The 19,759-nt window shown below is 36.4% G+C and overlaps 7 protein-coding genes across 7 annotated transcripts; 6 read left to right on the top strand and 1 right to left on the bottom strand.

Moving 5' to 3' along the window:
- Positions 1-42: 42 nt before the first annotated feature.
- RO3G_16560 (uncharacterized protein) lies at positions 43-1,471 on the top strand (the record flags this gene model as incomplete). The annotated part of the gene is made up of 2 exons (XM_067671144.1): positions 43-1,351; positions 1,461-1,471. 2 exons carry the CDS (start codon positions 43-45, stop codon positions 1,469-1,471), a joined length of 1,320 nt encoding a protein of 439 aa, XP_067527245.1.
- A 393-nt stretch (positions 1,472-1,864) lies between these two features.
- Positions 1,865-4,372, top strand: RO3G_16561 (uncharacterized protein; the record flags this gene model as incomplete). Its single annotated transcript, XM_067671145.1, has 2 exons — positions 1,865-3,650; positions 3,813-4,372. The coding sequence occupies 2 exons, from the start codon at positions 1,865-1,867 to the stop codon at positions 4,370-4,372; spliced, it is 2,346 nt and encodes a 781-aa protein (XP_067527246.1).
- Positions 4,373-7,021: 2,649 nt separating this feature from the next.
- On the top strand, positions 7,022-8,215 carry RO3G_16562 (uncharacterized protein; the record flags this gene model as incomplete). The annotated part of the gene is made up of 1 exon (XM_067671146.1): positions 7,022-8,215. One exon carries the CDS (start codon positions 7,022-7,024, stop codon positions 8,213-8,215), a length of 1,194 nt encoding a protein of 397 aa, XP_067527247.1.
- Positions 8,216-8,899: 684 nt separating this feature from the next.
- RO3G_16563 (uncharacterized protein) lies at positions 8,900-9,611 on the top strand (the record flags this gene model as incomplete). Its single annotated transcript, XM_067671147.1, has 2 exons — positions 8,900-9,437; positions 9,517-9,611. 2 exons carry the CDS (start codon positions 8,900-8,902, stop codon positions 9,609-9,611), a joined length of 633 nt encoding a protein of 210 aa, XP_067527248.1.
- Positions 9,612-9,856: 245 nt separating this feature from the next.
- RO3G_16564 (uncharacterized protein) lies at positions 9,857-10,051 on the top strand (the record flags this gene model as incomplete). Its single annotated transcript, XM_067671148.1, has 2 exons — positions 9,857-9,911; positions 9,972-10,051. 2 exons carry the CDS (start codon positions 9,857-9,859, stop codon positions 10,049-10,051), a joined length of 135 nt encoding a protein of 44 aa, XP_067527249.1.
- Positions 10,052-11,807: 1,756 nt separating this feature from the next.
- Positions 11,808-12,439, bottom strand: RO3G_16565 (uncharacterized protein; the record flags this gene model as incomplete). The annotated part of the gene is made up of 2 exons (XM_067671149.1): positions 11,808-12,219; positions 12,282-12,439. The coding sequence occupies 2 exons, from the start codon at positions 12,437-12,439 to the stop codon at positions 11,808-11,810; spliced, it is 570 nt and encodes a 189-aa protein (XP_067527250.1).
- A 1,188-nt stretch (positions 12,440-13,627) lies between these two features.
- Positions 13,628-15,136, top strand: RO3G_16566 (uncharacterized protein; the record flags this gene model as incomplete). The annotated part of the gene is made up of 1 exon (XM_067671150.1): positions 13,628-15,136. The coding sequence occupies one exon, from the start codon at positions 13,628-13,630 to the stop codon at positions 15,134-15,136; it is 1,509 nt and encodes a 502-aa protein (XP_067527251.1).
- Between the last annotated feature and the right edge of the window lie 4,623 nt (positions 15,137-19,759).

A 19,759-nucleotide genomic window follows, 5' to 3' on the forward strand; every position in this document is an offset into this window, starting at 1 on the left:
TTCATGAACTCCCTTCCTGGCAGCCTCCAAAATCATGTCAATATGGCCATCGTCAGTCTGGACCAGGAGGCAAAAAATGATATCAACCTCCTTTCAAGTATCGCAAGAAAGTTTCATACGAAACAACAGACCTTGCCCAATACGTCAACCAGAAAGTTCAATAACCAACCCTCTCAAGTCAACGGGTTGAACCCTCCCAGTGGTATTCATAAAAGAAACCACCGTGCGGATGGAAGGACTTGTGTTATCCATGGAAAGTGCAACCACACAACTGATCGTTGTAAGAAGGCTCAGGAACTGGGTATAACTGGCAGCATGAACAAAGAGACGTTTAGTAAGCGTTGCTTTAAGTGCAACGCTCCTTTTACTAGGGAGCATTTAAATGTTTGCCCTAAAAGGAATCAACCTCTTTCCGCTGGTTCTGCCTCCTCCTCCTCTACTGCACCTACCATAACCCGAGCATTCCGCTCACTTCAGTTGACTGGCAGTGAAGATGTACCAATGGGTACAAAAGCTTCTAAGTACAACCCTGCCAACCAACAAGACCACGATGAAGAACAGGATCTTGACGATGAAGCCGTCAAGGACATCCACTACTACTCATCACTATGTAAGTTGCAACCGTTTAATACAAAACTTCACAGTTTTAATAACAAACGTACTGATTCCTTTTTTGTACCCATCACTATAGAAAATGTCCGTACTTGGGCTTTGGTTGATACTGGGTGTAATACTTCTACGATCTCTCCTGACCTAGCAAAAATTATAAACGTTAGAACTTTTCCTGTTTCAGGAAAATTACAATTAGCTAGTTTGAATACCTTGGTACCTAGAACTGCTATTACAGATCAAATAAAAGTATTTTATAACGGAATCAATGTCTTGCATAAATTTGAAATTTTTAAGTTTGATAAAGATATACCTATTTGTATTGGTACAGATCTTATGCCTAAGTTAAACATTAACTTGACAGGTTTAGCTGTTACGTGGGATAGTCCTAATATCTCTACAATACCTGATCCAATAGACCCTTCACCTATCAAACCTAACAAGTCACCCGCTGGCACTCACCAACAGCGTGAACAACTTATGGACGCATTACAGCCATATTTGAGCGCTAATGCTAAGATCCCTAGCACATCTGCATGTCCTCTACCTGAAGCGATAGTTCGCTTGGAAACTGAGCCAGGTAAAACGACTTATAGACGACAGTATCCTATTGCACTGTCAATCCAGCCTAAAGTACAAGAACAGGTTGATAAATGGTTAGCAGATGGCGTGATTGAAATAGCCCCTCCTAATACTGCATTTAACTCTCCTTTGTTGACTGTACGTAAGAAGGACGCTAATGGTAATTATAGTGACGATATACGGGTATGTATATACCCCAGACATATCAATGCAATACTCATTAAAGATCGTACCGACCGCTTTCTGTGGTATTTACACATGTAATAAAGTAATAATATAAGTTACTACGAACAATGGTCCTCCGAATTAGGAATATCGGACATTGTATTACGCCACTTCAAATAAAATCCCGATTCACTCCAGAATATTCTAATAAGTTCCTGGATCAGGATTAATAATTACTTCTTGATAAGAAGATGTTAAACTATGCCAATCATGTAAATAACTCATTGTCTAATATCGATTAATAATCAATAGTCATATACTGTAAATATTAATATTTAGCCGTGATTAGAAAAGTATAAATACCCTCATATTTTTAACTTGAATAAAGAACAATCTACTTTGAGTCTCACTTATTTTTATATTTGTTGATTGACTTAGTACTTTTTATATTATAAAACCTCAAATATCACACTTTCAATTACCATTGATAGCTGAGTTGCATCAAAAAATGAGTGCTGCTACGCTATTCACAGTACTTGACCTCAAACAAGCTTTTCATCGTCTACCTCTAGCTGAAGAGCATAGAGCACTCACAGCTTTCACATTTAACGGTCAACAATATCAATTCTGTAGAGCACCATTCGGTTTGACCCCCATACCAAATCACTTCCAACGTGTGCTAACTACTCTCTTACATGACTTGCCATACGTAACATGTTTCATTGATGATTTAACTATCGGTACTGGACCCGATATTGAGGAACATATCAAATGCGTAACTACGGTCATCGAACGACTTACATCAGCTAAATTCATTCTTAACGTTGATAAATGTCATTTTATGCAAACTTCTGTAAACATCCTGGGCTTCACTATTAGCCACAATAGTCTCTCACTGGATAGCAGAAAGGTTGCAAACGCTTTAGCGTGGCCAATACCAAAGACTGGAAAAGATATACAACGCTTTCTAGGTCTCGCTAATTATTTTCGAAGTCATCTCCCAAATTTCTCTACCATGACCGCACCGTTAGATAAACTACGTAATGAAGGTTCATTGGAACACATTTGGACTGACAAATATCTACAGGCTTTTCGAAATATACAGACAGCCTTATCTAATGCTCCTGTTTTGTCTATACCTGACATGCGTCATGAATTACAGCTAGCTACAGATGCTAGCAACACAGGAATTGGCGGTGTACTTTATCAAATTATCGACGATAAAACTCGCTATATTGGATTCGCAGCAAGAGCACCGTTGAAGTCAGAAATGAACTACTCGACAACTAAACGAGAGCTGTTAGCCATCTGTTATCTTTTTGAAAGATTTCACAAGTGGTTGTATGGATCTCATTTCACGCTGTATACTGATCATAAAAGTTTGGTTTATCTTGGCACACAAAACATTCCTAATCCCATGATGCTGAATTGGTTCGAAACTATTTTCAACTATACATTCAGAGTAATCCATCGTCCAGGAATTGAAAATGTGTTGCCGGATTCACTTTCTCGTCTTTTTTCAGACTATACGGAAAAAAGACTGGGGGGAGATAGTAATCCTCAGCAACTTTCCATAAAAAATAAAATTACAAAGTCACAGAACAAACGTACTACAGAAAACAGTACAAATATAAAACAAAGAGCTGTACAACTAGTAGACTACATGACACCACCAGAAGAAGAACGTCATAACCTATTATTAAAGGCACATCTACTTGGACACTTTGGGGCTGATGCTATTGTAAAGACAATCCACAATGATAATTTGCACTGGATTAATATTAAAAAAGATGCATTACAGCTCGTATCCAATTGTCCTGAATGTCAACAATTTAATATTGGCAAACACGGGTATCACCCTCCCCGTAGTATTCTACCAGATGGTCCTTTTGATCACGTCTGTATTGACCTTGGTACCCTGAACGTTACATCAACAGAAGGACACAATTTCATTTTAGTTCTAGTTGATCTTTTTACAAGATTTACAATTCTAAGACCATTAATGGATAAAACTGCAGTATCTATAGCTAATGAACTTAGAGATATCTTTTGCACTTTTGGTTGGCCCAAAAAACTTAGTTCAGATAACGGTACAGAATTCACTAATGAAATATTTAATTCATTAATGGAAACCTGTGGTATTGACCATAGACTTTCACTGCCTTATAACCCATTGGGTAATTCGACTAACGAATCGTTTGTTGGAATAGCCAAACGAGCTCTTGTTAAAAGATTACAAGGCAAGAAGGACGAGTGGAATCTTTTCCTTCCTAGTATTCAATATGCTATGAATTGTAAATATTCTAGATTACATCATTCCAGACCATTCGTGCTTATGTATAATAGGCAACCAAATGAATTCCAGGATTATTCTAATACACAATCCTCAATACCTAACTCTAGTCAGCAATATGCTAAAGCACTAGAAAATAAACTAGACAATATGAACAACATAGTAATCCCTGCTATACGTAACCGTATTATGACTACTCAAAGAATTGACAACGAGTATTTTACAAAGAAACACCGCATTGTACATCAACAATTTCCTACTAATAGCGAAGTTATGATAAAAAATGTGAATAGAAATAGTAAAACTGACCCAAGGTACGAGGGGCCCTTTGTCGTACATGGAGTCACAAAAAATGGTAGCTACATTTTGACGGATAAAACAGGTGCATTATTATCGCGCGACGTACCTACTTCGCACATCAAACTTATCTCTACAGACAACGTTGTTAATAATCGCGCTGATCAACAACAGTACGATGTGCAGGCAATTATCCAACATAAAGGAAATAACACTAGCAATTATAAATACCAAGTAAGATGGAAAGGTTATCCTCCAGAATATGATACCTGGGAACCTGCCTCAAGTTTTGATGACATGAGTATGATAGAACAGTACTGGGCAAGACGTAACGTCAATAATAACATTGGCAAACGTAAACGCTCATCTCATACTAATTTGCCAACCAAGACTAATAATCTTAACAAAAGAAGCAAGACAAAGTAACGAGCTGAATATGGTCTTTTCCCATTACTTTTTTTCCTAAACAGGTTTTTATGGGTTTTTATCGATTATATACCAGAAGAGCATGCTCTCTCTTTTCTCTACACTTACGTCTTTAATATGAACAGCCTAAGCAATCATATTAGATATAATCCATGTACTCTTCGTTATTCATGATGTTCATCGGTTGTTCCAACCTGGAAGGGGGCAATGATGTATCCATCATTCATAACTCGATATGAAAACAGTATTAATAAGCTACATGTAAATGTATCCAATAGACAAGCTACAGGTTAATTCGGATAATCTTCATTAAGGATAAGATGCTGCGTAATTGCACGGTTAAACTATATTAAATCCAGGAACTAAATCACAGTCAGCCGCAGTCAATCATATACGAGTATTCAATGACAAATATAACAATAGAAGAACACGTAACCCTTATCTATTTGTCATCAGCTATATCATACTCATTAATTATTAATCCATGACATGAAATATTATCCGTGTATGAAAAGTATAAATAGAGTACAATTTTCTTATTAAATAAAACAATCTCTTTATCGAGTCTCGTCCTCTCTTGTTCCTTTTTATTCTTGGATAAATCACTGATTACAACAACGGCAGTTCAATCCTATTCTATAATTATCGTTAGATCAATATTTTAATTACTTCATTGTCCCTTGATTCGTCAAGTAGACAGCGGCTATTGATTATCTACTATCCTTCCTTATATTCCATATCATTCTTTTAACCGATCAATTGAAATAGCGGTAAAGACCCAGACATTCAAAAAGTATAAATACCCTTAATATTTTTTATTAATAAAGTCATATACACTACCTCAAAAAATTGTTCATTTTGAACCGCCTTTTACACATTTCGTACTGAATCTGCTTCGCATAATCCCCAATCAGCGCTCAGCACAAACCATTATGAAACACTGCTTCTCAGCTATTTACTACACTGTAAGCATATCACGTGCTATGCGTAAATGCTGGAAAATATCCAATCAAAAATCAAAATCAAAATGAACAATTTTTTGGGTTTTTGTCGACATTTTTTATTTTATTAGCTAATAATTAATCTCACTGCCCTTTTCTTTTAAAACAAGTTGTAGTCTTTGCGGCATGCTGCATACTAACTGCTCGCAGTATTCCTTTGTAATTTCATTGTACCAAATATCTGCAACCCGTTCAAATAGTTCTTTCATACTTAAGGGTGCAGTTTCATAAGCATACAGCCAGACTTCTAAGTAATCCCATAAATCCTCTATAGGATTCAAGTCAGGTGAATATGCTGTCCAATCCAGTAGCTGCACCTTGTTATCTACGAACCATTTTTGTGTTAGTCTAGATGTATGCTTTGGATTGTTATCATGTTGAAATATAATGTCATCCTTTGACATATCGTATTCTTCTAATGAAGAGAGCATATCCTCCGTCATAATCTTGCAATACAGCTCTGAATCTAAACCTCCGAGCACTTGAGCGATATATCCAACTCCGTTTGCTGTCAAACAGCTCCAAAGTAGTATACTACTGCCTCCATGCTCATAAGTTTGGTTGGCGTTGTGATCCTGCAGAGGCCTTCCTTCTTGTACTCAAGTCTATTGTTTACCATCTAAACCCAAGCGATTGATTTTTGTTTCGTCGCTAAAGACTACTCCTTTCCAGGCTTCCTCTGTCCAACCTATATGCTTCTTGGCAAACTGAAGGAGCGCCTTTTGGGAAGAATGCGTTAAAGGAAGAGTTGTTGGTTTTCGTCGAAATTGAAATTTGGAGCTTTTAAGAAGGTTTCGCACGGTCTGGCTGCAAATATCCGAACCTAAGCCACTCAAGTCTCTGGCAGCGTGCTCTCCGGTCTTGTACACACCAGCATTGAACCTGCGTAATACAAGGCGCGCGTCGTATATGTTAAGTTTCTTGGGTTGACCTGCTTGCAATACGGAGTGATGGTCTACTTCTTTCGCAATGTTCGAAATAGACCCTTTAGAAACATATAACTCGTTGCTGGTAACATCGTACGAATTTCCTCTTCTTAAAGCGAAAATAATTGCATTTCGTTGGGTTTCTGAAATTTCGCAATTTACCATTACTTGAAATGTCGAGATGGAGCAATGAGAGATTACAATGGGAAAACAAAAAAAACCAAAATCGACCAGGGCTACCTTGGAATAGCAGAAGTAGTCACGGGTAAAAATTATGATAGCAGTCACGAGTTAGTCCTATGTTATTTGGGAACATAGGCGTAAATTTAGTTCATATTCAAAAAAACCCAAAAAATTGTTCATTTTGATTTTGATTTTTGATTGGATATTTTCCAGCATTTACGCATAGCACGTGATATGCTTACAGTGTAGTAAATAGCTGAGAAGCAGTGTTTCATAATGGTTTGTGCTGAGCGCTGATTGGGGATTATGCGAAGCAGATTCAGTACGAAATGTGTAAAAGGCGGTTCAAAATGAACAATTTTTTGAGGTAGTGTATCACACCTCCTCCTGAGGAAAGAAAAGATATAATATTAAAGGCTCACTTATTAGGCCATTATGGAATTAAAGCCATAGAACAAACCATTCATGGTGATAAACTCCATTGGACTAATTTACGTCAAGATATTCAGGATGTCATATCCAAGTGTCACGAATGTAAAATGTTTAATATTGCCAAAACAGGTTATCATCCCCCTAGAAGTATCCTACCTGACGGACCTCTAGATCATTGGGTTATGGACCTCGGCACTTTTAATATAACATCTACGAGCGGAAATAATTTCCTTCTTGTCATGGTTGATTTATTTTCTCGCTTTACTATCTTGAAAGCCATTCCTGATAAACAAGCTCTTACTATTGCCAAACAGCTTGTTGATATCTTCTGTACTTTCGGCTGGCCTAAGGTCATTGCTAGTGATAACGGAAAAGAGTTTACTGCTACCATCGTCACTGAACTTATTAATAACAGTGGTATCGATAAGAGAGTGTCTAACCCTTTTAATCCCCTTGGTAACTCAGTCAATGAAGCATTTGTAGGAATTGCTAAAAAGACTATTGTTAAACAGTTACAAGGAAGAAAAGAAGATTGGGATCTATATGTACCTGCAACCCAATATGCTATGAATCTGAAATATTCCAGACTTCATAAGAGTAGACCATATACAGTAATCTTCAATAAAGTACCAAATGATATGAAAGATTATTCTCATATTAAACCCACTCTTAGAAGTGAAGCTGTAGATTCTAAAGCAATAGAAAACAGACTTAAATATGCTACTGAAGTCGTTATCCCTGCTCTTGCTAAACGCATTAAGGAAACTCAGGATGTAGACAATGCATATTTTATGAAAACAAACAAAATCGTTCACACACCATTCCCACTCCATAGTGAAGTCATGATTAAAAATGTGAATAAGGAAAACAAAACTGATCCGTATTACGAAGGTCCTTTTTATATAAGTGGAATGACAACTAATGGCAGTTACATATTAGTTGACAAACAAAATAACCTCTTATCAAGAGATGTACCAACCTCACACTTAAAACTTATTGCATTACCCAGCAATAAAAGTGCAGAATCAATCGATGACCAACATTATGAGATTCAAGCAATTATACAACACAAAGGAACTCCAGGTAATTACCAGTACCTTGTTCATTGGAAAGGATACGATGATCCTATGGATTACACTTGGGAACCTACTTCTAGTTTTGATGATCGATCTTCAATTGAAACATATTGGGCTCGTCGTCAAGCAGGTAATAATACTGCTGTCTCAAAGAAAGCAAGATTACCCAAACGTACCGTTCCTACTCGTGATCATCACAGTAGAAGCAAGAGATCAAGACGTTAAATTGTCTAAGTAGTTGACCGTCTTTTTCCCTAAGACAATTTTTCCTAAAGAAGGTTTTTTTTTTACTATCAGGTTTTTATGACAACTTACTACTACGATCTACCCTCAATTATACTATGTCTATTTATCTGCCCTATGATCATTATCGCACTTATTGTGTATGACAATTACTTTTTCCTGAATCTTCACTTATCCTTTTACCGTTTGCTTCAAACTAGAAGGGGGCAATGTTGTATCCACACAACTAATAAAGTGAACATTCATGGATAAACTTGGATACTACAGAATTATAGTCTAACCAGATCTCTATTAATAAACGTGAGAATTCTGCAATAGCCAATCTTGCCCTGTTGTCCTACCAGCGTTCTAAAAGACTATATCGGAACCTGATTACAACAACGGCAGTTCAATCCTATTCTATAATTATCGTTAGATCAATAGTTTAATTACTTCATTGTCCCTTGATTCGTCAAGTAGACAGCGGCTATTGATTATCTACTATCCTTCCTTATATTCCATATCATTCTTTTAACCGATCAATTGAAATAGCGGTAAAGACCCAGACATTCAAAAAGTATAAATACCCTCAATATTTTTATTAATAAAGTCATATATAATCTTTAGTTTCACAACTATCGTCTTTTTGTAGTTTTTGTCTTCTATTTCATATTTGGCAAAACAGGTATGACTTGGTTGAGTAAGTATGGTATACGACCTGATCCGGAAAGTGGTACGGTGACAGTGCCAGTGAGTGAGAAAGTGGATTACAAAGGTGCCGTAGTTCGTGAGGCAGGACAGATGGTACTACCTATGCAAAGTGTCGAACGAGGAATAGGAAGATCTGGTAAGAAATGGCTTTCAAAACCGGTACATTGCCTACGGTTGAACACGGGGGAACATAGCGCTCCAGAACCAGTGGTGGTGAGTAATGTCTATGATGGTGAGAGTGCTGTTGGTGATGAAGATGAACAAAGTGCGGTAGGGGAGATCTGCGATATGTCTAATACCCCAGAAGAGGTGAAAGAGCTAGTATTGCGGAACAAGAATTGCTTTGTAGAGGTGGCTGGTCTAGGTCGAGTGGTTGGTGTGGAGCACTCGATACGTCTTAATTCTGATACGCCTATACGTTGCAAACCATATCGATTGACTTGGGAGGAGGAACGGATCCTTAAAGAAGAGTTGGACACGCTACTAGAGCAAGACTTGATAGAGAGGTCCGATGGTACTTACAGTGGGTGGACTAATTGTCCCAGTGTTTCAACTTTTTTTACTTTCGACTCCATAACTCAACCAATTTTTAGGCTATGTGGCTAGCTCTATGCTCATTAGGAAGGTCGCAGTCCGTACTACATCATATCAAAAACTCGGATTTCGGAGATTACGCAGTCTGAGTTAATCAGCAATAGAAAAAAACCACCGCACTGGGACAATTTTTCCGCTACCCGCTTATTTTGCAATCCATTCCAAACATCGCTTTCTTATCAATCATAAATCACCGGAATTTGCATACCAACCTTATCTATGACAATCTATGACTCATACCTTTAATGTAAAGTATAAATAGCCTTACGTTGTCGGTTTTTTTTACAATATTTTTAGTCTCTTTCTATACTGTACTTTCTCATCTTTATCTTGCCTCAAATGACTCGTACTATCAGCAAATCTGTTCAAAATCAAATCCAATTGCTCTTGGCTAGTAACATGGCATATAAACAAGTTATGAAACGCATTTTCGGATTGAAAAAATCCACTTTAGGTAGGTGCACCAACAAGTTCTTTCCAAACAGAATGAAGGCAGCCCCTGGTCGAAGAGCAACTATTGGTGAAACTACCTAGTCATACATCCGTAGACAAGTAATAAAGGGTGAATTCAAGACAGCCAAAGCAGTACATCAATATCTGAATGGTTTGGGGTATACTATTGGTTATTCTGGGGACTTAAAACTTCTTAAAAGTATAAGCTTCAGAGCTAAAATTAATGCCAAGAAGCCTCTGCTTAGTAAACAGCACAAGGAACGACGTTTAGCATGGGCTATGGCTCACAAAGTCTGAACAACCGATGATTGGAGGCGTATGGTGTTTAGTGATGAGACTAAAGTCAGTGTTTTTGGATCAGACGGTTGCAAGTATTACTGGAGTCGACCAGACGATGCATTGCAGCCTCATCACTTAGATCTTACAGTAAAAGGTGGCCAAGGAAGTGTTCTGGTATGGGGTTGTATCACTTACGATGGACCTGGGTATGCTTGTTGGATACATGATGGAACTATGAAAACTGTGGATTATGTAAATATCTTAGAAACTACCCTTATGGACAGCTTAAAGTATTATGGATACAATCCTGAGGATGTCTATTTTCAACAAGATAAAGATCCTAAGCACACTTCGAAGCTTGCTAAGCAAATGGTTTGTGGATAATAACTTCAACAGTGAACATATCTATAGTTGGCCAGCCCAAATTCCCTATTTAAACCCTATTGAACACGTATGGCATCACCTTAAACTCAAGCTGAGTGTATATGACACTAAGGCTAAAGGTGTACATGAGTTATGGGAAAAGATTGAAAAAGAATGGAATACTTTTACAGTGGACGAGTGTAGACGATATACAGATAGCATGCCTGTCCGTTGCAAAGCAGTTATTAAACCTAAAGGAGGACATACTCGCTATTAAATAAAATTTATGTTCAAGCGGAAAAATTGTCCCAGTGCGGTGTTTTTTTCTATTGCTGATTAACTCAGACTGTGTACTCTCCGAAATCCGAGTTTTTGATATTATGTAGTACGGACTGCGACCTTTCTAATGAGCATAGAATTAGCCGCTTAGCCTAAAAATTGGTTGAGTTATGGAGTCGAAAGTAAAAAAAGTTGAAACACTGGGACAATTAGTCCACCCACTGTAAATACCAGGTATTATAGTATTAAATAAAGATATAACTTTTAAGTCTCGTTGAATTTTATAGTCTTTTTTATTCTTACGAGATAACACAAAAGGAAGGAAGATCCTCCAAAGATCAAGGAAAACGAAGACAAGCAATTTCAAAAAAGGCGTAAATCCCATTGGTAACTAAGCGAGAGACGAAAAACGTGTCGTTGAAGCCTAGAAGGTAAAGAAGTGAAAACATGCGTTAGATTCTATGCAACTGGTTTTGGTTTTTGGCCTTACCTCGAATTTGAAAAGCGAGCAAGCCATTCAATTTGTTCACGTCGATTGCATTTTTGTTGAAAACTGCCAAATGAAAGGTGTCCATGCAGAGAAGGTATTTGCTTGCGTTGCCTTGATTCACTTTCACTTCTCCGTGCCCAATGCTGCCTTCATACTCGAGTTGTTGTTTTTTGGCGATGATCGCATCTGGCCGTGATTTTCCACCTTCCGTTGGGATGACATTCGCCCAACACAAATGTACAAGCCTGTTCGGGTCGCAGATTAAACACAAAAGCAGAGGATCAAAGTACGTACTCCATATTTCGATTTCACTGACGTCATTACTGTCTTTCAATGGTGTGTTTGGTAACTTTTGAATCCTTGATTATCAAAAAAAAAAAGTTAAGAAATCATTATGAACATAATCACTGAAGACATAAATTTAACTTACAAATTGGTGATTCCACGAATAAGACGTCTTGGACCATATTCCATATCGGCAGACATGGCCGTGAGTTCAAGAATGGCTTGTTCTCTTGTTGTACTTGACATACTAAGATTGGTGATGGTTCTTGTGAGGGTCATATAGTGCTGATCATTGAAATCGAGATTGTAGTTCATTGATTCCGAGGGCAACAATTCTATTAATTCATCCAGTAATTCAGCTAAAAAGGCCTTCATGACAATGGAGCTGTGTTGATGCTTGTTTAAGACCAAAATGTGCGTCAAAGCTGCCAGTTCGTTGAGATACAGTTCAAGCGGAAGCGTTGTGTATTTGTTGATCAGACCATGAACAACTGACTGATAATCCTTGAACATGCGAGTTATGTTGTTGCCGCGGAAGAACCAGGGGTTATCACTGATATCGTTAAATCATTATTAGCGTCATTACTGCTAGTGATGCTGGAGATCAAATCAAACTGAAAACTTGTATAATCGTTGTTGTGGGTATCAGTAGCACAGATTGTCTCTTGATCATCAGCACCGTTGGTTGTTGCTTGAGCAATGGCACTAGCCTTAGCATTTAGGCTTCGCAACCGTTGATCAGTAACAGAGCCAATAAAGTTTGTACATTGCATATCTGTTCGCAATATAATGTCCAATTCAGCCAGTTTGTTCCAAAATCGTTGATAGTCGGCAGGTCCAGTCTACGTCTTGTATTCCATTTTAACGCGTTCATGACGTTGGGTGTTACTGATATACTTTGTAAGAATACTGCTATATCATTGTTGAGAACTACGCTTGTCCAAGAAATCGTACTTTTCAATAAAATTTCTAAATGGAAGAAGTTTCGAGTTGTCCAAGCATCACTGTACATCGTCAGGTATCGAAGTCTTCCACTTCTTATTGGGTGGTATAGGTTTCGTCAACTATTTTTTTGGGTGGAATTGTAAGGAAGAGGGTGCAGCAAAAAACCTAAATTTATTATTTAACAAACATAGAAAGAAAGCATAAACAAATTCAATAAATAAAAAATATCAACTTAATTACCAAGAGTTGCAATGTTTAAATTAATGTAAAGTAAAATAAGAATAAATGGATTGTTGGTTTAAATGAGTAAAGAAGAAAAAGAAATAACGAAAGAAATCATTGATTTCCTTTTTATCTTGTTTTGTTCACAAAAATAAAAATGGAGATTTCAATGGGATCCAAAATAATATATGATTTTATTTAATGATAAATAACCAGAGTTTATATACTTTTCACAGTGTAGATATTAATACAGTCACCCCAAATAAATTATGGGACAAAGAAACTTATTAAGTCAATCACCACTGTTGTATCCACACAACTAATAAAGTGAACATTCATGGATAAACTTGGATACTACAGAATTATAGTCTAACCAGATCTCTATTAATAAACGTGAGAATTCTGCAATAGCCAATCTTGCCCTGTTGTCCTACCAGCGTTCTAAAAGACTATATCGGAACCTGATTACAACAACGGCAGTTCAATCCTATTCTATAATTATCGTTAGATCAATAGTTTAATTACTTCATTGTCCCTTGATTCGTCAAGTAGACAGCGGCTATTGATTATCTACTATCCTTCCTTATATTCCATATCATTCTTTTAACCGATCAATTGAAATAGCGGTAAAGACCCAGACATTCAAAAAGTATAAATACTCTCAATATTTTTTATTAATAAAGTCATATATAATCTTTAGTTTCACAACTATCGTCTTTTTGTAGTTTTTGTCTTCTATTTCATATTTGGCAAAACAACCACCAAGGACTAAAAACATCTTCCAGGAAATTGTCATGGTTCTTTCGCTCAACAGTGCTAAGCCACCTGATAAAGGTGACCCACCAACTACCAATGCTCATCCGCCAGCGAGCCCCACATCAGTTCCAAAAAAAACAACTGCGGTGTTATATTCTAAAGCACACCAACGTCCCGCTAAAACTCGAGAAAGCTTGATACACAGCAATGCCAACTTGACCACTTCATCTGTAATGAGTCCAGATCTTGCGGATTCCAATACACCACCACCATTAATAATTGAGACCGTCTATTGGGGTGTATCTCAAACACCCGGTAGCATCTTTTTTGACATTTCTTCTCGTAAAGAAGTAGATCGAGCAATCTATAAATTAGCATTCTATCAGTTCCAAGATTATGTTGGGCTAGTTGTTCATAAGTCAGGCTCCAACCGCTACTTGGAAGTAAACTTTGATAAGGATGAGTTTCGTACAGCCGCTTGTACTCATGGCCTTCACTTCGATGATGGGCGAGTTATCATACGCCCTACACTTGCTTGTAGACCGGGCTCGATCATTCGACGAGTCACATTGCAACGTCTACCCTGGTTACGTCCACATAATTTGCAGGAAGGTTTAAGACGCACCTTGTCCAACTATGGCTCTATTCGAGATGTTGGAATTGTCACCGATTCTGAAACTGGTGCTTTCCTGGGATCAGGTTACGCCGTGCTAGATTGCTCACCTGATCCCTCTCAACCTGACCCTTTCCTGGATTTGACCCACGTTATCCCCTGGGTTGACCCAGAAACAACATCGACTACAGAAAACTCTATTTTTATTCATGCTTACTGGAAGGAAATGACTACTTATTGTAAATATTGCCATGAACTTGGACATAGCGCTTCCAATTGTAAGCAAGCTCCAAGTAGCAAGAGAGTTTGTTACTACTGTTTTAAACCTGGACATATCCGCGTTCAATGTCCAGATAAGATTTCGCCTGCCAAAAGACTTCGAGGCTCGACTAAGAAGAAACCCACCATCGATCTTACGGAACATAATCTCAGTAGCTCATCTACATCGGATAAAATTTCAGAACAATCTGTTCAAGCTAACGATCAGCCTGTTCTTGAGCCACTTAACATTGATGAAAATGATGTTTCCCTACAGAATACTCACACCATCATGGTGGACATGAACGCAAATACAGATGATTTGACCGAATTACAAAATTCTAATGATTCACCGGAACAATTGGTCGTGGATATGAGCGACAGTACTCCTTTGCCCGACAGTCAGCCCGAACTAAAATCAACAGACTCATCTTCGGCAGAACTTGATATCACTATGGATGACAGTGTCTTCCTTGATGAGGACGACACAACCCATTCTACTTGGGCAACATCCAATGTAGATATCAGCACCTCGAATACGATTGGGGAATTATCTCAAGTTCAGATAACAACAATACCGGCTATTCAAAAACGGTTGAAGAAAACAAAGACTCTGGCTATTGGAATACGGAAGAGTGAACGCTTAAAGCGGCCTCCTGCCATACTAGATTTATAATTTTATGATTAATAATAATAATCATCGCAAGGCTTTATCGTTACTCTCTTTGAATGGCAATAGTTTTTTCAAGGTTAGTAACCCTTCTTCACGACATCATCTTATACGGTACATTCGTTCAAAATCACCTACTTTTGTCGCTCTTCAAGAGATCGATCAAAGTAGTGATTCATTTCAACATCAAAACATTTTGTTATGTTCTGGTAAAGTAAAAGAAATAACAAAGATAAACCAAAAGAATACTTTTTGAGACTGAACTTTATTTAAGACAATCTTGATTGTTAAAAAGAAAACATTACAAAGTCTACTATTTATATTCTTCTATCAATTGGCGGGTAAATGAGTAGTTATGAGCGTAGATCCAATCATTGACACGTTTGATTGAAGAATGATCACTGAATCGATTATGAAAATTTTTAATTCGTTGTTTTTATAGATCTTATTGTTCTTTAACTGATCTGGGAGAGTTGTCCCGTCTTCATTGAGAGGAAAGATATATTTATATGAAATGCCTCCAGTCAGATCAAAGTTGACTAGGTACCTGATCCATTATTATTCATTTACAGAAATGATGAATAGTAAAGATCATGACTTATTTAGTGTTCATGTTTACTTTATAGAATGAATCTAATAGTGATAGTTTTATATAGAAAGAAGAAGAATATATTTTATTTAATAAAGATTTAGATTATTATCTTTTATCAATTTTAATATACTTCTTTTAGTTGCGATTATTCAATGTCCGTTATAATCAGACTCTGTTCTACAACACATTTTACACCAGCAGTTTTGTTGTCAACAATCCTTGTGGACTGAATATTGCGGCCTCCTTTGCTTCGATCCTCAGTTCATTCTATCTCGAATTCCTCTTCCTGAGGATTCACGTTGTATTCTTGCAAAAGTAACTCACATTGAAGGCTCTATGGATCCGTTTCATATCCTTGTTATCTATGCTCCTGCGTCGTCTTCCAAAGCACGCGCAGAATTTTTTGATACTATTTTAACTTTTCGACAGCTATCACCTTACGACACACTTTCCTGTGTTGATCGTATGATTATAGCAGGCGATTTTAACTATGCGCTTCCATCTTTTTCGACACCTCGAACGACGCGTCATCCACAACATTGGCTTCATTTTTTACAATGTCATTTTCGAAATGTGATATCTGAACTACGTGGGTTAGATACAGTGACTCCCAAAACTGTCCCAATGTTTTGTAATTTTGTCTTTTACCGTCAATTGTGCGATTACTGATTGCGTAAAGTATGCCTTGTTGCACCTCATTTGAAAGCTGTGGCGGTGTAGATGTACGTGGTACAGACTGCTTCTCAAGTTATGTAGCACAGACGGAGATAATGAATGTAAAAAATGACCGGTGCATTGGGACAGTTTTGGGAGTGTTTTAATCGTAAGATTAAATAAAAAATTAAACAAAAAAACAATAGCAGCAATATAAAATTAAAATCCTTCTTTATTGCAGATTTCTTTATATTGCAAAAGAGCCCCGTTTAATGGATAAAAAGTTGGCATCTATTTATATTCTTTGTGAGCGTAGATATAAAAGATATAGACTCGGCAACGATGTCGTGCTGAAGAACCAATGATTAAGCTAAAGCTTGTCGATGTTCTAATATATGCATCTGAAGTTGAACAATAGAAATAATAACCAGTCAATTAACTTTGATCTAATTACTTTTGGGGTTGACAATTGATTAGACTCGCTAGGATGACAAATACTGATCTTATTGTTCTAAATTTGGAAAAGTGTGGAATTGTTCAATCATAGTTTAATTTTTGTGTATCGTTATTATTTTAATACAACTGATATCTTATAGAAAATAACTATGTTTACAACAGGGAGCATATTGAAAAAATCACAATTTCTTTATTTATTTATTATTAATAGTTTGACCAACGTCCTTTGTTCTAAATATACTTACGTATACGTTGTGGCATACTTCCTGTAACTTTTTATCACTCTTCCGGCATTATAAGCTCCTATAAAACTTGATTATACGTTCATAAAGCTCATTCATGCATTTTAGTACAGTTTCATAGTCATTAAGCCTCCTTTTCACCAATGATGACATGTTTTCCGTAGTCTTTAAGCCAGAAGATTGTTCAGGCCATTGTAAAACATTATAAAATCGTTTTTGAAGGTACTACTTTACTACTTTCGGGGTATGCTTAGGGTCGTTGTCATGCTGGCAAATCACCTGATGACGTTGGAAGCCTACTTTATCGACACCATATTCTATCGTACACTCCAACTTACCTTCCAAGGTCTCTTTGTACATTGCTTTGTCCATATTACCATTGGTTTTGCACATCCAACCGGCTCCAGCATAGGTAATGGCATTCCACAGCATGATATTGCATCCATCGTGTTTAACAGCAATCTTCACGTGATGGCGTTTGAGGCTTTCCCCTGATCGAATCCAAGCCTAGGTGTGTCCATCCAAATTAAATCTATTTATTTTTGTCTCGTCTGATCAAATAACGCGTTCCTAGTCATCTACTGTCGAGTTACTCTGAGCAATACACCAAGAAAGTTTGTTGCGGATATTCTTTGTACTGAGTAATGGCTTCTTTGGCTTCTCAATCGCGCCTAAGACTGACTTTCTGTTAAGGATACATAAGATTATAGTCACTTTATTTTAGTAAAAGGAATCGGATATGATCCTAAATAGTACATTGACATAACTTGGAATCATTTATAACATTATTCCCAGCACAGATCAATAAAAGACCTTGATTAGATTTTTATATTAAGCTTTATTCATATTAATTTCACACAGTCAAATGTATGGCGTGGTTGTAATATAGTTTATTGATGATATGAGCATGTTGAATAAGGAATGACGATTACTTACCAGATCATCTTTAATCATGAAAACATTTATCCTGACCGAGATATTGTTATTAGCAATGATATCCAATTACGGCACTAAATGTCTTTATATTCATCCGTACCGTCTCCTTAAGCAGTCCTACATCCAGAGTTATCTGAAGTCATCGCAATAGAATTTCCTCAGCTCAATAATAACTTTCTACTAAGTTTTAGTATTCTTTTAGAGCTGAGACAATAATGTTCAAATATACTTTTATCTATACAAAATCATCCTACGTGTTGTAGAACAGTAAATGATTGTAGTTGACATTGATAAATATAAGCTTTAATACAAGATCATAATTGAAATAAAGTAAAATACAAGTTCATTTAGATAAGATCATACAATCAATTCCAATTAAACATATTCTTTTAGAATATGTATTGTATTCATGAGAGTTCTTTGATAAGAAGAAATATCAACTAAAATAACAAAATCCAATCCAATCTCAGGAATATTGCTAATCTTTCACATATCTAAAAATAACGCTATTCAAGTCAGTGAGGAATTCCAAGAATAAAAGATAATCTATGACAGACATATAAAAGAACAAACGAAAGATTTTCATAATCATAATTAGAGATGACATTTGCTAAAATACCTGAAGTTTAGAAGAACGCTTATAATAGAAAATATCAAGCCACTCAATAAGATATAAATACCTGCCTTCAGTTAGAATAATTTTTACTTTGATTTAAAAAGTACACAAACTGTTTCTTTATTTTTGTTTTTAACTTTCTCTCAATTACTTTTATCATTATACAACACTTCGCTCTTGCACTGAATTAAAAACCAGTTATTAGTTAAAGTGAAAGAGTACACTAGTTTGTAGCAAATCTTTTTTCTTTTTCTTTTTTTGTTTATCATTTAAAAATATTATTTGAAATTTTTGTTCTAAGATGCCTAACATGTTATGTTTTCACGCTATACTTAATGGTAAATAACACAGTTATATTTTACTTGAACTGTGTTACTGTTTCAATATATATATATTTACTGCACAAAATATGCTTTGCTTACTTTCACTAAAAGTTTTTGGAAGAGTAAACGCCTTGACCTTTTGAAGATATACAGAGTTATATGCAATGGCATTAGATTAATCATTAGGAGCATCTCAAATGAAATAAAAGTGATAAAGGAGGTACTGCGAAATAGATGCATGTTTACAAGTCTCTTATTAAATATGATGACAAATTTGCCCCTCTGTTTGTTCACTAATTTCAGGAATACTTCTTTAAAAAACAATAAGCATACCATTTTATAATACAATCAAGTAAGGCTGATGCTCCAACAACCATATTTTCAAAGCTATATTTTATATTCTGCTAGAAAGTCGCTTGAATGGTTTCATTCTAGGTTACACTGCCAAAGGTAAAATGTTTGGTTTGTTTATTTTCAAAAAGTTCTAATAAATGAACACCATGGAATTGTTGTTACATAGGAAGAGCAAAGACATTTTGTTTGACATGCGACTAAAGCTTTTTTCTTTTTTTCTTTCTTTTGCCAAAGCTCACTAGCTTTGATTATACGGTAAGTCAAAGGGAGGAAGCCTCCTCTCCTCCTTATAAGATAAAAGGTGCTTTTTGCTTCTCCTTTTTATTTTATTTTACTGTAATGATAGATACAATAAAACAGCGATGTTTAGAAAATCCTTTTGTGCAGAGAATAATACAAAATTATCTGTTGCGTCGTTTGTTCATTTGCATTCTTATCTTTGCTGCACTTTTAAGT

The sequence above is a fragment of the Rhizopus delemar genome, genomic scaffold (assembly GCF_000149305.1).
Source record: "Rhizopus delemar RA 99-880 supercont3.21 genomic scaffold, whole genome shotgun sequence".
Lineage (NCBI taxonomy): Eukaryota > Fungi > Mucoromycota > Mucoromycetes > Mucorales > Rhizopodaceae > Rhizopus > Rhizopus delemar.